The following is a 22,056-nucleotide window of genomic DNA, read 5'->3' on the forward strand; positions in this document are numbered from 1 at the left end:
GAAATACATAAAGATTTCTGAGGTCTGCCCCTCTGCATGCTAAACTGACAGATATGAGGTGTAAGACTAGCTTTGCCAGGTTAAACAAGGCTATTAAAACAGCATACCCAACTTTACTGGCACTAAAATGGAACAGTGGTGCCAAAGGTTCTAAAAGAAAGAAATATTAAGTAATATTGCACCTCTGACATTGACATAAGTTTATTATTACTCCATGCCAATCTACCTTGATCCAAATCCTCTAAACACATGCTGCTCCAGTGCTGGGCCTCCCTTAAGCCTACAAATTATACTGAATAGTGAAGTAGCTTTTCAATTTGGTGAAAAATTACACCCAAATTTCTGCATGGAAGGACAAAGCACCATCAGATCCTTATCTAGCCGATGTATTTTCTACGCCTTGTTACCCTGTGTTCATTCCTATGGCATCCCATGGGACTCACCACAGCTATTTTGGGTTTTATTCTTCCACTCCTTTGCTAGGGAGCACCCAACAGAACCTGTCCTGCCCTCCCAGTGTGACAGCTAGCCAGAAAAGAGAAGTAACTGTTCCAGTTTCCACAGGGAGTTTTTCAGGGTTTAGTTTTGTCTCCTTTGTATTTTTTTTTCCATACAGCAGATAATGTATATAAGAGAAGGAATACAGATTAGAAATTACATATTTCCAAGCTACATATTCCTTCCTACTCACTTTCAGGTTATTACTGACAGAAATATTTTTAGGCACTATACACAAATTCTCCCGTCTTCAGTTACTTGAATACAACCATTAAAACAAATGTTATTTTAGGCTTGTGAGGTACTTCAGGCTGAGTGGAGAGAGATGTAGCCATCTATCTTGCATCAACAACTCTAGGCAGGAACACAACTGGTTATTCACAAGTCTTGTATCAAAAGTAAGCAGAAATAAAAATTTGGTACTGAGTAGAAAAAAGAAAATAGAGGAAAACATTATAATATTACAGTCAGAAGAATCTGATGTCCAGCTAGAACCTGCAAAGAAGAACTAGAATCACTTCCTTCATTCTCAGAATGGTTTCCAGGAGAGTAGGCAGAACCAGAGCATGGAGGAGTGAGGGTGTGTAAACATAGGTCAATCCACTGTGAGGCCCAGTCATTGTTCCACCTCCTGAGTGCCACAGGAAATGGTCCTTCCTGCTTTCCACTCCCTGAATTCTCCACATACACATGCACAAGGGGAACAAGATTCTAAATGCTCAACACAAACGTGTCTGGCTGCCATCCCAAAGTGAAATCAATACTGGAAGATGTGACCAAAAGTTCAGATGCTGAGCGAAAACTGGGGAAAGCAAAAGTCATGTGCAATCCAGAAAGGAGTAAAAGATAAAACTATAATTACATTAAAATAAAGGATAAAATTACTATAATTAGGATAGATTAAATACTTTTCTATCAAAATTTATTCTTAGTTATGTTTGCAATTGAAAAGGCACGTAGCCAAAACTGGAAAGAAAACAGATATATTGGACAATACTTTTCTTAAAGCACAGCATCCACTACTACACTCTGAAAACCCCTGAAAAGGGCCTGTTCAAAAATACTGCAACAACAATACTACAGCACTAGGAATTGGTACTATGCATAGTCCAACATATTTCAGAAATAACACATGACCAAAAGAACAATCTGCCTGTGCTCCACAAGGAGCTGTGCTCCCTTTGCCCTTGGCAGAACATGTGGACTGGACAAGGTATGAATGCCCTGGGACACAGCTTCATCTGGAGAGGGTAAAGTTATCTGGAACTGAAAGGCACTAATGCCAGGAAAGCTTCTTGGAAAACAAAACAGACACAGAACACCTTTCCTTCTGCACACAAGTATTGTCACACAGGGAGGAGATTTCATCTGCTGCCAAGGACACTAAGTATGAGAAGTCATTATCTAATAAGTACTGCCAGAATGAAGCTGAACACTTGGGTTAACCACACAAGTAGAGTGTTTTGGTTTTTTTTCCAGATGAATGTAAAAGCCTGGGATTGCATTGGTGACATACAGCATTTTCTACTTCAGATTTGTACACCAGGCATGTGAAGAGTAAACACTGAAAGCATCATTTATAGCATCATAGCCTAGATTTACTTAAAAGAGAGGTAAGCAGAGCTGGACAATATTTCAGTCAAATTTCTCTTTAGTCAAATGATCTGTGAGTGAATATTGGAAGAGAAACAGAAGTCAAATAAAGATCCAAATCTGAAAATGTGACCTAAGGGTAATTTTAAAAATGTATTTTCCAAATACAACATTCTTCTTCTATAAACAAAATCATGGTATTTTGACAATCTGGCACTAGTATTTTTGGGCATGCTAACATCTACACATTAAGAACGTGGTTACTAAAAATGTTTCAGAGAAACAATTCTACACATAACTTATGTGCTGCAAACATAATATTTATTGCTTTTTTTAGAAGTAATCCTCCAAATTCATTCTTCTCTAAGTAAACCCAGTATTTAGTCCATAACAGAAAAACTGAACTTCACAAGTCCCCTAATGAAAGGAAAAAAAAAACTCCAAAATAGAAAATGCTACTGAAAATGCTACTCCCAGTTTTGAAAAAATCAGTTCAGTACTAGCTCCAATTTTCCACCCAGCTGTTAGCAGGATTTATCTCCTTGTATACTAGAGCTCATGAGGCTATGACATATTTTACTCCATGATCTAGTGAAGAGAGAGAGTGCAGTTTGAGAATGATTATGTCCATTAAGAAGCAAGTGGAAAAGAGGCAAGACCATCTGCACACCCTAATAAAACAGCCATGATTTATTAAAAACAGGAAAAGTGCTATACTGCATATTTCTGAGGACAAAGCCATGACAGATAGTGCTGACAACTCTGTGGTAGTTACTCATCACAAAATTTTCACCATGGAATATACATTCCTCTTATCAACCCATTTGCTCAAGATCTAAGTACAAGAGAAATTGTAAATTGTTGGTTTGTTCAGGGGTTTGGGTTTGTTTTTTGGGGGTTTTTTTTAGAATGCAAACAATAAGAAAAGATGCATTCTATTCTTCAGAATGCTCAAGAAACATCCAAAACTAGTTGGCTCAGGACAACAGCCTTGAAGTTTATATGTTCAGCATTGTTAACAAGGCAAATATTCAGAAATAGGATTAAAATGGATGAGTACTTATATTCAGTTTTGATAGACCTTATTTCCCAGGCCTGAAAAAACAGCCCTCTCAGTTTCTGGAAAATAAGAACTTGGCTTTTTTAATTCGGTGCTTAAGCAACTGCAGACAGAAGCACAACTAGACCATGTGAACCCTGTATGGATCCTGGAGGAAAACCACAGTAACATGAACTACCTACAAAATAATAGAGTAAGGAGGAGTAGGCATTCTTTGAGTGGCTGTAAAAGAAGGGGAGAATAGTAAAATATAGGTGATGGCAGGAATTTTGACTCCATTTCTCTGTATGCTCACAGGTGCATTTCTGTATGGTAAGCAGGACACAAACAGTACACACCTGGTAGCATAAATATTTTTGTGAGTGTGAGAAAGAGGATATGGAAATGAACACTCTATTACTGTATTCAGAACCCTTGCAGAGCTGCCTCTACAGGAAATTCCCTCCCCACTCCCCCAGGTGGAAACTGTAATGATTGAATCCGACTTCCAAAGAGAGCAAATGCAGTTAGCTAAAGCTGTGGAAAATTAGAAATAAGATTATTTGGTTGTTTGGAGGGAGCCTTCCTTCTTAATGTCTTTAGACCACAGGGAAAGCAGATAACTGACTTAATTTAGGTTTCTTCTCCACCCCCCTCATCTTCCCCCAGAAAAGAAAGTCCTTCAGGCTAAAAACACAGTATCCCAATCCTTTAGCAGGCCCACACATTTTATTTACATTATTTGGAAAGATAGTAATCAGTGTTCACAAGGATACTGGAATCCCTTATGTTGAGGGATAAGAAGTTTTATCAGGATTTTTAGTACTTTCCTTCAACTCCAATAACTTTGGGACAACCACAGCATCTAATATTTTTCTGATATAATATATATGATGTAATACTATAAAAAATGTACCCATGGATAACAGTAAGACATTTTATAATAGAGAATTTTACTATTAAAGATTCTCTGCATCTTTTTTAATATTTTAAAAGTAATACACTTCAAGGAACAGAAGTATTTCCTTTAAATGTGTCTCACAAGTTGTACAACATATCCTTTCATCAGTGATCTTACCTTTTTCTGAAGGACATTAATTTTTCTTTCTTTTACTTCCAACATGTCTTTCATATCTCGAATTTCTCCAGCAAGGGTTCCTTTCTCTTCTGTGAGGTCTTGAAGTTGTTTTGTTTTTTTATTCAGAAAGGTTTCTTTTTCTTCCAATCGTAACCGCAAGGCATCAACCTGCAGTAAGTAAATCAAACATATCTAGGGTTCAGTATTGATCATTAGCATATTTTTTTTCTAATACTCTTTTTTTCACACTTAAGAAATGTTTTACTTCACTTTTATGTAATTTTCCAAACTGAACTCTAAGACATTGTTTTACTTCTTACACTTTTCTCCGGTGTTTATTTCACAAATCTCTTACCAAATGGGTCTGACAGCTTCTCTGTAGTAAGGACAAATCCCCATCAAATAAAATAAGGGATATCCAAGGATTTTCCTAAACAAAATGCTCTGTATATATAATGGGGGGTTGTTTTTAAAAAAAATACTAAAAAGAAGAAAAAACAAAACCCAAAAGAATTTCAACAGCACAGAATGTGAAGGTACCTTTGATTTTCTCATTTCTTGATGTGTAAATATTCAAGTATACAAATTTGTTATTCTCTTAATGCAATCCAAACAGTAATAAAATAGCAGAAATCTCAATTCATTAAAGAAAGAGAATATGTTTGGCTTTAACCATTTTTACTACAAGAATCACACCTGATCTTTATTGCTGCCTCCAGGAACACTCCCAATGTTTACATACTTTGGTTCAGAAAAGCAGCTACAGAGCAGCTCTCAGCATATAATGCAGGGGGAGTGGGGAATACTTGGGAGTAAAGAACAGATTTCATCATATATGAAGTTTTTGAAAACCAAGACTTTTTTTTGACTGTGAGCTTCATCTTGTTGAAAGCTTATTTGTAAATAAAATAATACAAGAAAACATAAAATTCACAAAATTCAGCCAGTGCTAATAAACATCATAGAAAGTAGAGAACTAAGATAAAAGGAGTGCAACCATTTATTTTTACAGAGACAGGTTTCCTTGTAAAAGAGGATTTTTCTGCACCTCTGAACCATGAGAAGTTCACATTAAGTGGACACACGGGCTTTCCTTGGCTGCAAGGTTCACCACTGAGAAGTCAAGGTTTAGACTGAAAATGTATGATGTGGCAATTTACAATACTCCATCTACAAGAGTATTGCAGCCAGTCAGGCAAGTAATACTAAGAAATATTAGATTCACTAATGCAAATTTCAAACATATAAATTTTAGAAAATAAAGAACAAGAGGTTAAAGTTTTTATTTCCTAGACAAGCATAAGATTAATTCATAATAAAAAGCTAGATGGAAGAAACTGAAAGGACATAAATAAAGGCTTAGCATTTTTAAGTTCTGCAGATGGAACAATCAGAAAGGGTCTTCTCTATTAAGCAATTTGTTCCCTAGTTATTCAAAGTACTATCAAAGTGCAAAACAATCAGCAAATCTGTATTTATGTCTATTTGGAGTTTTGTAACACTAAATTTATTCAAAGCAAAAGTATTTTCAATGCCACTTTAAAACTTGGTTTGAGACCAATTTAGATGATCTATTGGATCTCAAAATGCATGTTCTTCCTGCTTTTAAAATGGCTCATTGCCTTTCTATATACTGGAAAAAAGATTTATATTCCACTGGATTTACTTTATTTTTAAGACTTTTTTTACAATATTTCAGTAATAGGATCTCTCAGTTTCTAAGCACCATGCAGTAAGGGATTCAAAGATTCTTTTTTAATTAGAAAACAAGAAATAATAGTAGCAGCAAGCTTTCAGACCTCTTTTAATAAATATAAAAGACCTCATCTGGATCTCGTTACCACATCTTCTTTATACTTAATCGCTTATTTGAAATCCTTGAAGTTAAATCACATAAAACTCTGTTGGGCTTTTCAGCTGCAGCTGAGGAGCTCATCAGGACCTTGGAGCAGAGTCCCCAAAAGGAACTCTCCCCTGTCAGGCACTGCCAGGCTCATTTTCCAGCTGCCACGAGGCAGAACCTGAAGCTTCAAGTGGAGGTGATCAGATCCACAGCTAAACAAAGCACTGGCACCATTCCCTGGGCCTGGGATATCACAGCAGCACCCACAGGTCTGATGCAGGTCTGTCCTGCTCGGCTGAACCCAGCAGCCTCTGAGTCAATGAGCTTTCCTTCTCTGCCCATCCAAACCCCCAAGGGCTCAGCAGACAATTCTCACAAACTTCTTCACTGATTTCTTCCCACACACCCCGTCAGCATGGCTCTCTAGATTCAACTAGGGAGTCAGGGGGGGATTTTAGGCAATAAAACTTGGGAGCACAAGGAATCCTCAAGGAGAGGATGAGCACTATGGCTCTGAATGACCAGAGTGACAACCTGAGTTGGACACAGGAGCAGAGCTCCTGTCCACTCCAGCTTCTCAGACTCAAATCCTGCTTTAGCTTCAAATAAAGTCTTTAAAGCATAACCAAAGTGCAGCTTCAATCACACTGAGAAACAGCCAAAGAATCTCAATCCCATCAACCCCATTTCACACAAGGACAGTGTAAGAGTTAGGAAGGAAAGAGCACAGCATGCCAATCACAGCCTTAGGTGGCTGAAAATAATCTGCCAGATACATATCTTGTTTCTTACATCTCATCTTGAGACTGATATAACACAGCACCTTAATTCAAAACTCCACCTACACAATGAAGTATTTCGATGAAATACGTATATCATCCCCAAACTAACTTTCACATCAAGGAGCCATTCTGAAAGTGGAGGAAGAATTCTGAGCCAGTGCCAGCCTGGAAGAGGGAATGGACAACTCACACTGTGTGTGGTCTTGGGTGTGCAGATTGATTTTTCTATTCACAGGAATGCAATGTGGAGGTTCAGGAGAACACTGGTTATGTCAGCCATTTTCTCCTTCCCTAAAGTCATCTTTGTGCCTCTAGTAACCATGAACCAAGACTTTTACATTTCTCAGAACAGGAAACAAAACTACCTCAGCCTGAACTGCAGGTGAACTTTCACTATCTGGTCAGCACTAAGCGCGTATGACATGATGTCATAAGTCAAATAAGAACCTCCAGATGGTAGAAAAACAAAACACTGTTAAATTAGTTCCTCATCTTGTGGACTACCAGAAGCAAAATATACTACTTCATTTTTGGCCAGGGTGAATTTGCCAATATAAGAAATTGTCTCTTCCCTGAAAATGGTACTGAGAAATCACATCTCCCAGAAATAACACAGCAATGAAGTATTCTAGATGGAGCATGCCAGCACACTATGAGGAATGTCTGCCACTTTGTTACTACTTCTTTTCCATCTAAGGCATTTTAAGTAGGATTTGAAAGGAAATTCAATTCGGGTCATTTTACAGCAAGATATACACACACATATACATACATATATATATATATGTATTTATATTTGAAAAAATAATGATTTCTCATAGACAAAACCCCTCTCTCTTTGGCTTTTCACTATCTAATTTTAAGAGTCTTTCACTTATTTTACCCAAGTTCTGGCAGTATATTTACTAGTAAAACAGCATTCTGAAGAACATCATCATTTCCAAGAAAAATAAAGCAAGACCAGATCTAATAGCTAACACAAAGCATTTCGGAGACCTCTCTCCATGTAAACAGCTAATTTTTTCTAACTTCTTTTTCCTCAGCAGCTACTTATTTCTACTATTTAATACAACAAACTCTGACACTTGCTCTGGAAATATAGAACACACTGTAAAATCTTTAGAATTGGGTTATACTTTTGGAAAAAAAGAGTTCATGTAACTGGTAAAAATTGCCAAATTCCAAGTCAAACTTTATTAATCTTCATGTCATCACCCGCCACTCATGACCAGCTTCAGTAGTGACGTCTATTCCTTGAAGTTCCTTACTGTTAACTGTTTAACTTAGATGCCATATTACATATATCATTTATTAAAGTGGCTTAGCTCTAAGGAGCTCCATGGGGAAGTAAAACAGGAAGCAGAACTACTATGCTGCACTGTTAAGAATTATTTACTTTACCATCATAAACAGATACATTTAAAGAAAATGTTTGACTGCATTTTTTTAAACTAAGCCTGAAGATCCCACTGAAGTCCTAAGTGTGCTGTAGTACCACAGCTGGGGTAATGAGAAAAAATGACACCCACTGTTATTTCCCTGCTGAGCCACCCCTGTTCCAGCACACGCTGCCACCAACGTCAGCCACTGCGCCCGAATCCGGCTCCACCACCATCCTCTCCCTTCCTCATCATCACAACAGCCTCCACAGGCCTCTACACATCTTCTGGGCTATTATTTGCTCTCTTAGTATATTATGCAGCCATCTTTTGAGGAAAAATTTCAGTAAATAAAATAACCCCAAATTTCTAACAAAGATCTTCTTGCCTGTGTTGATGTATCCACATATACCTGGGGAAATTCTAAGCTGTTACTGTGAAAACCTGTTTAAACCAAGAATAAAAGAGCTGCCACTCCAATTTTCCATACAGAAGTACTGAATTATTAGTACAGACAGCATATTCTCACACAGCTCTTTTTGCAAATATGAGAACTCAACTACAAGAATAGAGAGGTTATTATGTGTCCCAACTGTACCCTCCAGAGCCACATAAAAAAAAAAAAGGGCCAAAAAAACCTCAGTTCCAAAATAAGAAAATGTGATTAAAACTATCTCCTCATCATATTTGTCCCTCATTTTTTTAGTCTGATATGATGTGATAAAGATTATTTTTTTCAAAGCAATAGCTGTACCTGGCAAGCCGTACATTCATTTCCATCAAAAACATCTGATGTACCTAAAATTCCAGGCAGAAAGGGCAGAACATTTTGAAGCTGCAGACACTTGAATTTTGCACAGTTAATATTCTTTACACTCTGTTCCAAATTTCAACTCCAGTGAGCTAGCTAGCTTTTTCACTCCACAGAGGAAAATTCCACTTTCAGGGATTATGTCAAACATCCTCACCCGTCTACTGCTCTAAATATTATGGTTGCTCACATTTTAATTCAAGGATAGTTTATAGGCTTTATATTCTTTAATACAGTTTATTGTTTCATATCCACAACTTCAGTATTTAAGAACTGACACAGGGGGAGGTGTTTAAAACAGGAGAGTACTTTGTAGTCCAGGGAAACAGACAATGAGAAACAGGAGATATTTGCAAACTGATGCTCACATGAGGAGAACAAACTCCTGCCATTTCCCTGACAGAATCCCCGTCATGAGCTCCTTCAGTCCTCCAGTACAAGGGCAGGAGAAGCACCCAGTGCTGCAACACCTCAAAATCATTTAATCCTTGCAGATGACACCTACGATTTTCACAAACTTCCCAGCCTCCACCCTCAACAGCTTTGGCAGCTCTACTAATCTATATTTTTCTTACATTCTTTTTATCCACCAGTCCAGATTATGCTGCTCTTTAAAGCAGAAAATTGGTAAAGTGATGGGTCAAACTACACCAGAAAAGGTTTCAGCTGAACCAGAGATTATAAACAAGATATGACTGGTTTTCTCAGGCAGTAGGAAGCTTGTCCTTGTGGAACATCATATGCCACAAGGAATTCTGGTCAGTGAACCTTACCAACTGCCTACCAGCTGGTTTATTCTAATTTATATCTCTGCCTATTCTTACCACTAAAATTAAGTGGTTTAAAGCAGCTACTCCAAAGTTCAGCATTTAACATTCAGTTTAGTTCCAGCAAATTTTGGAAAGCACATGGGAACTGTAACTCATGTGCTAATACTTACAGTTTTTGTTAATAAAACTTCCAACACTAACCTTACCTCATTGAATTTACCTCACTGATTTTATGCTCACTATAAAACTATAGCTATCATAATACTTTTGAATTACTGAAAAAGGAAGTCAGTCACTCCAGAGTCAATGTTATTTAGCAACATAATGATAGTAATAAATTCAAAATACTTAAAACCAATTTACAAAACTATCAATCTTGGAGACTTTTAACTTTTGAAATTTCTGTCTTCAATAACATTCAAATTTTATTGTACTGTAACAGATTAACAGAAAGTTAATTAGAAGGCCATGGTGTTCTTTTTTGAAGTCAAGCCAATGTGTTTAACTGCTTCATGAAAAAAAAATGGGTAGAATTCCATGAAAGAATCATCAGTAAATATCCATTAATTTTATATATTCAAATACTTGTAGAATTAGGACAGCAGGAAACTTGAGCAATTTCTGGAAAGACCTTTAGGAACAAAATCTCTTCCAAAAATTCTGAAGGAAATATCCATAGTCTCATAATGATAGTTGTCCCACTGAAACTTGTGAAGTATTTTCAAGATTTCTGATAAACCATAAAGAACTGCTATTATAATTTATAACAGTAGGTTAGAAGGAAACCTGCAATATGATGTGCAGCATCTACAGAGCAGATACCCTCCAGATCAACTTCTGCTAGCATTATTATAAAGATTATGCAAAAAATCTCATCAATGTCCCTAGAAAGTGCAGTGTACTTCTACTCAGGTAGCCTGTGAAAAGTTTCCAATATTCAAAAGCATGAAGCAAAAGTTCAGCTAAGGAAAAAAAAAAAAAAACCTAACAAAAAGGCCATTTCAAATAATTTATATCAGAATTAAATCCTTCCTTCATTTTGGTTCCTAAAAACAGCAAATGTGGGAAAAGCATGAACAACATTCTCATGTAAAGACAAATAGATTCCATTTTTTAAGGAGATAGGAAAAAGAAACCTCTACAATTTTTTGTGCACAAAACAAATTCAATTTGTTGAAACACCAGAGTATGACATCTAATTTTCAAATAACTCTTAAGCTACAAGATGCTGAGCACAGCATCAATTGATGCTTGAGACTGACAATTTTACCTTGGTGAAAACAAGGTTTATTTTTTTAATGTATTTTAGAGTCCAGTCAGATTACCTCATATAAAAAAACTAAAGTTGTTTAAAAACTTGTTCATCCTTGAACTGGAAATTACTATTCCTTAGCCAATACATCATAGCTGAAAGAATGAAGAATGTCACCAGTTCACAATAGTGATAAGCAAAATATATTGGCTGCAATAATTCCTGCAAATGAAAACACAATGCAATGATAGATTTGAGCCTTTTCAGCATCATGAGAAGGTTATTTTATTTTCCTGGTCATCCCCATAACCCTCCTCTTCATCTCTGCTATCTAACTGGAATTCATCTTTCTTGAACCTGGATGATTGCATTTCAGACAAGATTTCAGAGAGTGCATAAAAATATTCCCCAATTTCTGTAACAGAAATCTCACTCCTGATACATTCTAGTATCAGATTTTCTAAAGTCACATTTTATTGTTGACTAACAGCAATCCTCTAACAGGCTATTATTACCTTTACCTAAAACTTTACACTATAAAGTTCTGGGTTTTTGTCCCAAAGGCCATAATCCTGCATTTTGTGCTACCCTATCTCATCCATTTTTCTCACTTCTGAGCTCAGGATCATCACCAGTGACTCCAATCTCTGTATCTCCAGGTGCATCCTTCCAAATTCCAGCAAGCTGAGAAATGTAAATATAAAATAAACCTCATTGCAGTATCAGATCTTGAAATGTTTCACCAATATTTTTCCCCAACCTGGTCTTTCCTCTTTCTGCTACTCCACTGCTCCTCTGTTAGTAAATATTTCACCACTTCTAGCAGTCTTAGACTGCAGCATGTCCCACTTGATATGTCACAAGTGAATATGGCACAAACATAAACATATGAATATGGAATCTGAAAGCCCTCCTAAGATTCAGCTAAATTACACATTATGTATATTTGTTGTTTAAAGATTATCAGACTTACCAAAGAAAAAGATACTGCTTTAGCCTAATTTAGCCAAATTCACAACCAAAATGGATGTACAGTGGTTCTCTAAAACTGAAAAGGTTTTTTTCTACACCAGAAAAATAATCTTTCATAGCAAATCCAAAGGGGGATAATCAGAATGAGACATGTTTTTACTTTAGACATAAATGGATTTTTACTATTTGTTCAAGCTTGCTAGCCTGTCTGGGAATGGGAGCGGTAAAATTCAATTCTAAATCCTATGTTACCAATGAAGTTGCAAACTTTGTATTTCATTCCAAAAATACCACCAGAATTCCTGCTTTTTCAATTGATTATGTTCAAAAGACTTCTGTTAAAGTCTGTGAACTTGAAAGTGGGTCTTTGAAATACTTCTAGGATTGATTCTTCGAGGATTTCAACCCTTTCAACAAAGGTTATCCTTAAGTATAATATTCAATGGTGGAAATTATTTTCCTAATGTTCTATAGAAAACATAGAAGTAACAATTATTTTTTTTTAAATTTTACTATTTTGTCATTCTTAACATTCTATTTTGTGTCTATAGCATATATATTTTGAGTTTATTCTATTTAGTTTATATATAAATAGTACATATATATATATATGCATGTATATGCATATTCATGTATAAACAAATACTACTGCTAAAAAATCAGGGTATAAATAATTTAACACAGAAGGAGAGGCTACATGAAATCAAATTTACTAGTCATAGGAATGAAACCTGAGTATGAAAATTCATTCCCCAATCTCTGACAGCTGACATCAACATGGAGCCTTATAACTCTGCCCTTTAAGAAAATTCTACAAGTAAGTAAATAAATAAAGTACTGTTCCTCATCTGTGTTTCTTTTCCTGGAAAGCATTCTGAAAGAAATCTTTTTCCCAGACATGGATAATTCTGCATATGGGGGAAATTCTGCTCCTTTTTTCAATCTCCTCAAAAGATTGAGAAAATAAAGGTACATTTCAAGAAACAGGACAATGCAAGCACACAAAAGGAATCTCAATGTAAAGTTTAGGATAGATTTACTATCATCAGATAGTAAACATACATCAGATCATTAAATTTACATCTACCTTAACATTACATTCCAAAAGCATATCTTTGAATACATAGATGTATTAGCCTCTGATTTCCACCTCTACAAAAAACAGGGAAGTTTATGGCTATCATTCCTGAAGATTAAATTCAGGATAGCAAAGTCAGCCTTTCTTCTTCCTGCTTATGTTATTTCCCCAATAATACCTCACCAGGCTGTCTGTAAACTTGTGCAGATGCAATTAAGAGAATCTGTAACTGAAACTTTCTAAACCTTTGCATTATTTATGCAAGCAGAAATAAAACCTTCTAGCCTCATCCATCCCTCTACTGGACTGTAAGACCTAACAGAGGACTAAAAAAAATTATTTAGTGAATTATATATATATATAGATGTGATTTTCAGTGTCAACCAAGTATGAAATTGATAGCACAGGGATAAAAAAAAAGCAGTCTCCATACTTTCTTGTGATATCTTTACATATATGTACAAATCTATAAATTTTATATACATTATATATATAATATTTAATTTCTTCAGCCACTGAAATTATACCACTAAGTATGCTCTTAACTGCATGGTTTTCTGTTCTCTACATCTTAATTCCAAGTATCTATCTAAAGATTTAAATTGGCATCATTATCCTAGGAACACATAAGACTAAATAAATCTAGGAATAATAAAATGTTTTGACCTTAACAGGCCTCCTGTATCAGAAACACTTAAAAGTGTGCAAAATATTAACTTCAGGTAATCTCACTCTTTAACATAATCTATTACTTCATATATGAATAAGAGCTCTTTTTCAGCACAACTGCTGGCTACAATTAATAGTAGTAAATTATGCAAGTTTTATATATTCATATTTTTCCTATGAGTTAGAAAACATTAAGAATCTAAGGAACACACAGATGCCCTTAATTAGCCTTAAGGTCACATGCTATAAAAATCATAAAGCCACTGACAAAGAGGAGACTTTGAAACAAATGCAGGATCAGGAGTTTGCAAGTACAGCTCTACAAAAAGGAAAATGTGCATCATATATCAAAACTCAATGTACAGAATACAGCCTTTAAATAACAGTAGCAGCCTTTCCCTGGTCAAGTTTTCAACACTGAGATGCAGCCCTCAACATTGGCATAAAATTTCTTGTATTATTTAGAAAGAAATTTATTCAGGATTTCTCTCAAGCATGACACTGGTTGAGAGAGCAAGTCAGACAATTGTGCATCACACAAAAGTTCCAGTCTTTCTCTTTTAGCTTTTAACAGCAGGTGCCTGATTATGACACTACAACAAATATCTTTGAACTGTTTAACTTAATAACACAGTTAAAGAAAAAACCAAAATTCTAAATACGCAATTCATAAAGCAGCATATTTTCCTTAATTAATTTTCTCAAGGTTTACAATATCTTTACTAATTCTCTGTAACTGGATATGTGCTGGATCCATTCTCAGAGAATCTGTGTAGAATAAACATTTGAAACATCTTAAAGACTAACTAAAACCATCTTCCTACTACACTGCAAGGCAAATGATTTTTGGATGTTTTGCATTTTTATGCTAAATAGTGCAGCTGCAATTGATAAAAACCAATCAAGCTAATTTAAGTCAATCATGTCCAGGAGGTTCTCATCACTTGTGTAAAAATGCTCTCACACTCACTCTAAGACTTTAACACAGCAAGTACCTCCCCCACACTCAAATTTCAATACCTTAAAGTCCTCTCTGCATCTTATGCAACAAAGGAAAGAAAATATAATTCTTATGGAATAAGCATATTTATAGTTTTACACTACAAATCGAACTTTAAGTTTTATTTGAATAGAAATTTGGCTTGTTTGTACCACTTGAGCACAAAAATGGCTCATCCCACTGCAGCAACACTGTACCTTAAGTGCACATCAAGGCACCGGGTCAAAGGCAAAGTAAACTTCTAGCACTGAAAATGCACAACTGTTACCCTCTAATATATAATCTGGATTACATTACTGAGATCATATGTTTTCTATTTTTTTTTTTGATTTATCAATATGGCACATCACAGCTGCCATCCTGAATTCTCTCTCAGCTGCTGCATTTGACATTTTAAATGATGATAGTTTATATTTTTAAATTTTGCACTCTTGCCACTATATTTTAAACCCACAAAACCATAACAACCATGCAAGAACTCTTTCCTAGATGGGCAAAATCCAACATTACAGATCTGAAATCTGTGTTTGATTCTTACCCATTTGGCCAACCCCCATGTGCACGTGACTGCACTTTTCAGCCAGCTCAAAAATAACGAAATAAATAAAGAGAGGCTCTGAACTTCAAAATATGCCATGTCCTTATTCCTGTGCCCTTTGGGATGGTTATGGGGTTCAGTGCAGTAACTGGAGATGGAGGCAGAGAACCACATCACCCTGCCCTGGATCTCTCTCCTCCATGCAGAGGTGAAGCCAGGTGACAGCAGGTGTTATCAGACTGACATAAACTGCTGCCACAGCTTCTTTACATGATCTTTTTGAGAAGCTGCTCACCAAAACCATTTGCTCACTGTTCCAACAGAAGCAAACAAGGAAAATACAACAACATCAAGAAAACCCATCAAGCAGTAATCCTGCAGCTGCCCAAGACAGGGCTTGAAAAACATACCCTCTTCAAATCATAAAAACTACATCTACCTTTGTGGAGAAAGATTATTTCCCAATTATATTTGTCCTATAGCTGCCACAAGGATTTTCTTGGGATACGAAAGGTTCTCTTTTTATTGACAGACTACTATGTTGGGGATTTTTTTTAATATGCTGAACTGTTAAATACCACATCAAATGTTAAGATAAGCTTTTCATCAAAGTGTTTCTCTTCAAACAGTAAGTGGATAATAGTTCTTGGACTTATGTATGACTAATAATAACTATTGGAATTAATAACACATTGCCCCTCCAAACTCATGCTCTAGAAATGCTTCTTTTGATTATGCATCAGAACACAAGATTCCTCACAAGAGCTAAGCCAGCAGGAAACAAAGCCAGCTAACTGGAACAGGCAGCACATGCCTTGGGGATGTGGAGCCAGTCTCTGGAACACAGAGCTCAGCTCAGACTTGGTGGGAGTCCAGCTGAAGGTCCCACCTGGATGGTCAGGAACTGACACACAGATGTTCCTGCAGAGGCTGAGCACCAGGTCTGTGCACCCTGACAAAAGAGCCACAGTGAGATCTCAGTGCTGTCTTCAGTAGTTACCGACTGGAAGGGTATGAGAAGGCAGAGCCAGACCGTTCTCAATAGAGCACGAGGCACAGGTGAGACAAATGGAACATGGAAATTCCACCCTGACATAAGGAAAATGTCTTTTTGGCTTGGTTTAGGGTTTTTTTTAACCACCAGCTTGGTCAACTACTGCAACAGGTCTAAATAGGTTATGGAAAATTCATCCCTGAGGTATCCAAAACTTGGTTGGATGCCATCCTGAGCAGCCTGCAATAACCAAAACCTGCTTAGATCAGAAGCTTGGGCTAGACAACCTCTAACCAAACCTGATACCACCCCGTGAAGCACCCACAGCCAAATTCTCTCTGAGGATTTCCCCACGGGCACACAGCAACTGGGTGAATTGAGTATGAAATGCACACAGAAGAGAGAGTTAGAAGGTACCAGAATTCCAGCTATCCTGTAATTTCTGTAATCATTGTGATTTTGTTCATAAGGTAAGTGGTAAGGATTTATTGTGTACCTGAGCTTTTACTATCCTTTACACAATGAAGTTGAACAAAGATGATATCTCAAGACCTCTAGTTGCCTAAAAACTATTAGAACCACTACAGAAAGGATTATTGAAAAAAGAGAGTTTGTCAGTAACTGCAAAAGACAAATACTATAACAAAAAATGCTTAAGAATCATCCAACAAACATAAACACAGGGAAAAAGATTTCAAATCAAGCTATCGGCAACCCATCAAAAATACAGCTTTTCTTGGAGAGAATTTACTCAGAAATACATAAATCCTTGCCAGTTATTAGAAATCACTTTCTTGTCTGTCATATATCTGGAAATGGCTTCCAGGATTATTTCTTCTTTACTACAACCTTGCCAGGGATCAATGTAATCAATGTAGTTCCCTGGATCCTCCTTCTTGTCTTTTCTAAGACATTAGCTTTCTCCCAGCTCTCAGAAACCCCTTCCACTTCCCATGATTTTCCAAGGGAAATTCACACGATGCCTTCAGCCCTTGCAGGTGCATTCCAGCAAGACCAAGGGACGTGTATGTGTCTAGTTTCCTCAAATATCCCCTGAGCTGATCCTCCTCCATCAAGGATAAGTTTACCTGGCACTGGACTTCTGTAGTGGTTTCAGAGACCTGGGATTGCTGAAGGTTGATCTTTCCAGTAATGATCAATGTGAACAAGGCATTCAGTACCTGGACTGTCTCCATCTCCTGTAGGATCAGATCTCCCCTCCCATTCATCATCCATATTTTCCTTAGTCTTCTGCTATTGCTGTACCTGTAGAAACCTTTCTTGTCCTTTCTATCTCCTGTTGCATTCCAGTCCAGATGGGCTTTGTCTTTCTTAACCCTAAACCTGATTCTCAGAGAGGGTCTCCCTATTCCTCACAGACACTTGTGCCTGCTCCCACCCCCCGTGTAATTCGTTTTCATTTAGCTTCATAATTAGAGAAGTACAAAAACTGATTTCAATTATACAAAATTGATCATTTATAAAAATGCATGATAGCAAAACATCTTCCTCTATTTTGAACAATTCCTGAAAGCATTCTTTGTCCAGGAAAATAATATATCATTTAAGCTTATCCTATCATTAAGTATGTCACAGCATGCTTCAAAATTTATGACAGAAGGTGACACAGAGTGGAGCCTGCTGCCAGACTGCTGGAACACAGAATCACCCTGGAAGAGAAAAATGTAACAGAGGCCACTGGCAGCTCAGAGCAGAGAGAGCTGGACTTTTGTTTGGCTCAGAAGCCAACTCATCTGCAGGTCTGGGCAGAACCATGAGTCACCAACGCACATGAGTCTAGGTCAGGTCTGGCAAAGATTTCCTGCCTGATTTAAAATGAGTTTATTTGGTCCAATGGCACTTTTCTAGAAATGGAGGGCAGGTTGACCACACATGTGCCTGTCTTTATTTGTGGCCTGACACTTGGCAGAATAAACTTCATTATGTTTTTGATTATGCTTAAGAAAAGTACTGTCAATTGTTTCCAGTCTGTTGCAAACATAAAACTACAAGCTGTATTAAATATGTTCTATTGTATTCACCCCAACATTATGAAATCATGCATAAAATCCTAAAATGGGATAAAATAAAGGAAACTTCTCTTCCCCTCCTCCCCTTCCCCCCAACTTCTGGCAACATTTCAAAATAAACAAGGAACCAAACCAATGCTTCTACTGAAAGGTCAACCAGCACCTGAGTCAAGGAAAGATAAAACTGGCCTAAAACAAAAATAAATATATTATTTAGTAAGAGGAAACCAATTTTCTCTTATATCACACATGCAGAAGGATTAAACAGCTCCACAATGAAATCTCTTAGTAATTACCCGTGCCTATTAACGAAGAAAATGGAATTCTTTTGGCTGTGGAATGTGAAAGAGTGAAATAAAATTTACACTTGACTAAAAAATTAAATTATTGTATTCCAATAATATGGAACTGACTAGGTATTGGGGAAAATTAAGATTTCCACCTTTTATTCCCACACATTCTCATCTCAGGAACTTTATCGCTCCTGATATAAAACACAGAAATTTAGCTATAGATACTCAATGATAGAAAAGAATGTGGAACCATGACACAAAAATACATGTTCTGTTTGAAATTCAGTGTAAGAGATACTCCATTTACAACTGTGCACTATGTTACATTTTAGAGTTAAAACATGCAAAAGATCAGTGCAATCTGAAGCTCAAATATACCTGAGCACACTTTCCTCTACAGTTTCCTACCTTGCCAAGCTTCTTGCCTTGCCTTTCCTCTGCTTATTTTTTACATGATTTTGGTATTTATCTAAATTTAAAGCTGAAAGATGAGTCTCCAGTACGACTCTTTCCAGCAGTAATCCTTCGTCCATGCACGCCCCTGACCAAAGAATCGCTTCTGCTACCCTGGATAGGGCACAGAGACATCATGAACACCTCTTGTAGAGAGAAAAGAAAAAAGAAATTTAGCAATTCCTATTGCTATTTACTGACAATTTTCTTATTTTATTATTTCTCCTAAGTTTTAAGGTAACATTTGTGTCCTCCATGCAGAGTATTTCAATGACTATGTTCCACCAAACTTAATACAGAAAAACACTAAATATTTTGGAACAGAAAGTCACTTTCTCTGGTCTTGCCACAAAAATGTAGCAATTTAACTTCAACCACAAATAGTACCTATATTTGGAAAACAGGAAAATATTATGCATGTACTGCAATACACTATGCAAAAATATTAGGTATATATAGAAATAGGCAGATATAATAGATACTGATTTTAATTTCAATTAGGAATTATAGGAAGACTCTACAGTATTTATAAATACTATAATCTTTTCCAGAATGCAAATTAGTGTTGCTCCAACAATGTTCAGAACAATGAGTATGTGATACAGTGTAAAACTAATTAACTAATGGAAAGTATTTTAAGTATTTTCTTGGAACTTCTTTAAAGAGTTGAAAGGGGAAAATAAGCATGCAGTGAATGTGAGCCTGAACTGTTTTTATTTACACACTCCTCAGTCTTTCCCATCCTGGACAGATCTTGTGCCTGATCTCACAGCACAGGGCAGCTGGAAGAAGGCAGCCTTTATAGATAAGAAACAGCTGTTATGCTTGTTTGACCTGAGGAAGAATTTGAAAAACAAAAGCAAAAGGACATAAGAACTAAATGTGTCCTCATAAAAGCAGTACTTGCAGAATTGCTCCAGCCTATTTCCAGCCAGCCCTGGTAGCAGTATCTGACATGCACCTTGCTTGTATCAAACTTACTTCCACTGAAAGACAGAAGGGAAAGAGAATCCAGTAAGGGCAATAGTGGTTCACAAGCCCTTTATGAAAATCTCCAAAATCAACCTTTTTTAAAGGAAAATTATAGCTCAGTGAGGGAGAGGAAGAACCAATACCACACATTACAAAATATCAGAATTAAGATTTGCCTCTACAAATACAGTCTGGTCTCTCAAACACAGTCTGATCTCTTATGCTAAAACAGGCAGCCAGATGAACACTGCAGTAACAGAAACCAAAGCATCCTTATCCATTTATTCCCTCTTCTAATCTACTTGTCAATCCAACTTGACACATACCAACATTTTCAAAACTCTAAATACTTGATTTGCAAATCCCTGATTTTGTCTTGTTAGGCCTCAGTTTTACAATACTTAAACACATTTCTAACACAAATTGTAGCAGAATTTCCCTGATTCAGACAATGTTTAAGCAGCTCTATATATGAGTACAGATTTTCCTGACTCAGTGCTCTTACATAACAGCTTCTACAACCCCCCTCCACAATTTCATGCTCTTTTTTCACTCATTTCCCACTGATTTTGTAGAATGCCTCACTTTCTTCTCTAGATTTATTCTTAATGCTTGACAAAAATGTCCTCTTGTTTCCTTCTTTTGTAACTTATTTCTTCAAATGTATCAGAAATATTTGTTTGTATTCTTAAACCAATTTTTTTCCACTTCTGTAAGCTCTCATTTTTTCAGCTTACACAGTTTCTTCTGTAAAACTAGAAACATTCCCAGTTATTGGGAACAAAAACTTCAGAAACAGAGACAGGTCTGTAGCAAAGAGTTTACTGCACTACGAATTTTATGGCATAGAAATCATTTAATGTTAGCAAGGAGAAAGTGTGTGTTCCTGGGAAAGGCAAAAGCGAAGGATTTGTTTGAAGAGCTACTTTATAATGCCATATTTTTTAAAAATCCCAGGAAAGGATCAAAGAATCAAACAAATGGAGAACTGTGGCACAGTCATCTAACTGAAAAGTTTACTAACACCATTAACCACTTCCATTATTTAAGATATAAAAAGAACACTTTTCAAAGGAGGTGGATGATTTCATATCTTTTTTACAAGCACTTTTCCAAGTCAAACCTATGTTAATTAGCACCCTGCATTTGAGAGTATTTTGTGTTTTAATTGAATTCAATTCAGAGCCATCTCAATAACTACATACCTTTAAAATTTTTGCTCCAAGGACATTCTTTTTAACTAGGTGCTATCACACACAGCAGTTGTTTAGCCCAGTTCCTTTTTTAAGTGTCAGGCCACTGTTTTCATGGCTCTGTGTGCACAACTGCAATTCCTCCCTGCAACAATTTGAAACCAAGATGATTGTTCCCACATGTCTGTGCCAGCCAACAGCCCTCAAGGTCTTTATTTACTAAAGCCTTAAGGCTACACAACTTAACTGCCATGACTTAGCAGGGTAGAGCTGAGAAACGCCAAATCTACTTCAGAAAGACAGCCTTTGCCACACTTGTGTTATCCTTTGCTGGTCTAAACTAACTAGAGCATTTTTGTCTGGGTTTCTATTCCATCCAATTCATGAAATCAAAAAGCAGCTTAGACTTAAATGGAAAGAAAACAAAAATGGAAGCCTCAAAACTGGAATTCAATTAAGTTTATCACATCAGCTAGCTGAAAACATATGAAGTAATGATAGAATTAAACTATTCCAGAGAAAATGCAGCTGCTGTTTCTTTTGCAGGGGATAATTTGTAAATACTTTTTACCTATAACAATGACAAATCTTCAAAAAAATTTCACAGACTGTATTACTTGATTTTAAGTGTGGAAAGAATTAGAGAAATGTAAAATACTATGTAATTATATCATGTTATCACTTGAGACATGAAGTGCATAAGTTCTGTTTGCCCAAGCTGATCGTATTTGAACATTTCTCTAAATATTAGCAGATTACCTCTGAAATCACTGATCTTTTAGAAGCTCAGATCCTTATACTTTCATTGTCCACTGTGAT

At 36.4% G+C, this 22,056-nt stretch overlaps 1 protein-coding gene across 13 annotated transcripts in view; it reads right to left on the reverse strand.

The window, feature by feature from the left end:
• Nucleotides 1-22,056, reverse strand: part of ERC2 (ELKS/RAB6-interacting/CAST family member 2) — a 405,409-nt gene that overhangs the window by 281,092 nt on the left and 102,261 nt on the right. For all 13 annotated transcript variants that reach the window (XR_004499194.1, XR_004499195.1, XR_004499197.1 and 10 more), the window contains one exon: nt 4,209-4,376. Coding sequence is in view for 1 of the 13 variants with exons in the window: in XM_033517444.1 (XP_033373335.1) it covers nt 4,209-4,376 (168 nt within the window). In the remaining 12 variants the exon portion in view is untranslated. The remainder of the gene's footprint in view (nt 1-4,208; nt 4,377-22,056) is intronic.

Source organism: Parus major, chromosome 12, assembly GCF_001522545.3.
Source record: "Parus major isolate Abel chromosome 12, Parus_major1.1, whole genome shotgun sequence".
Classification (NCBI taxonomy): Eukaryota; Metazoa; Chordata; class Aves; order Passeriformes; family Paridae; genus Parus; species Parus major.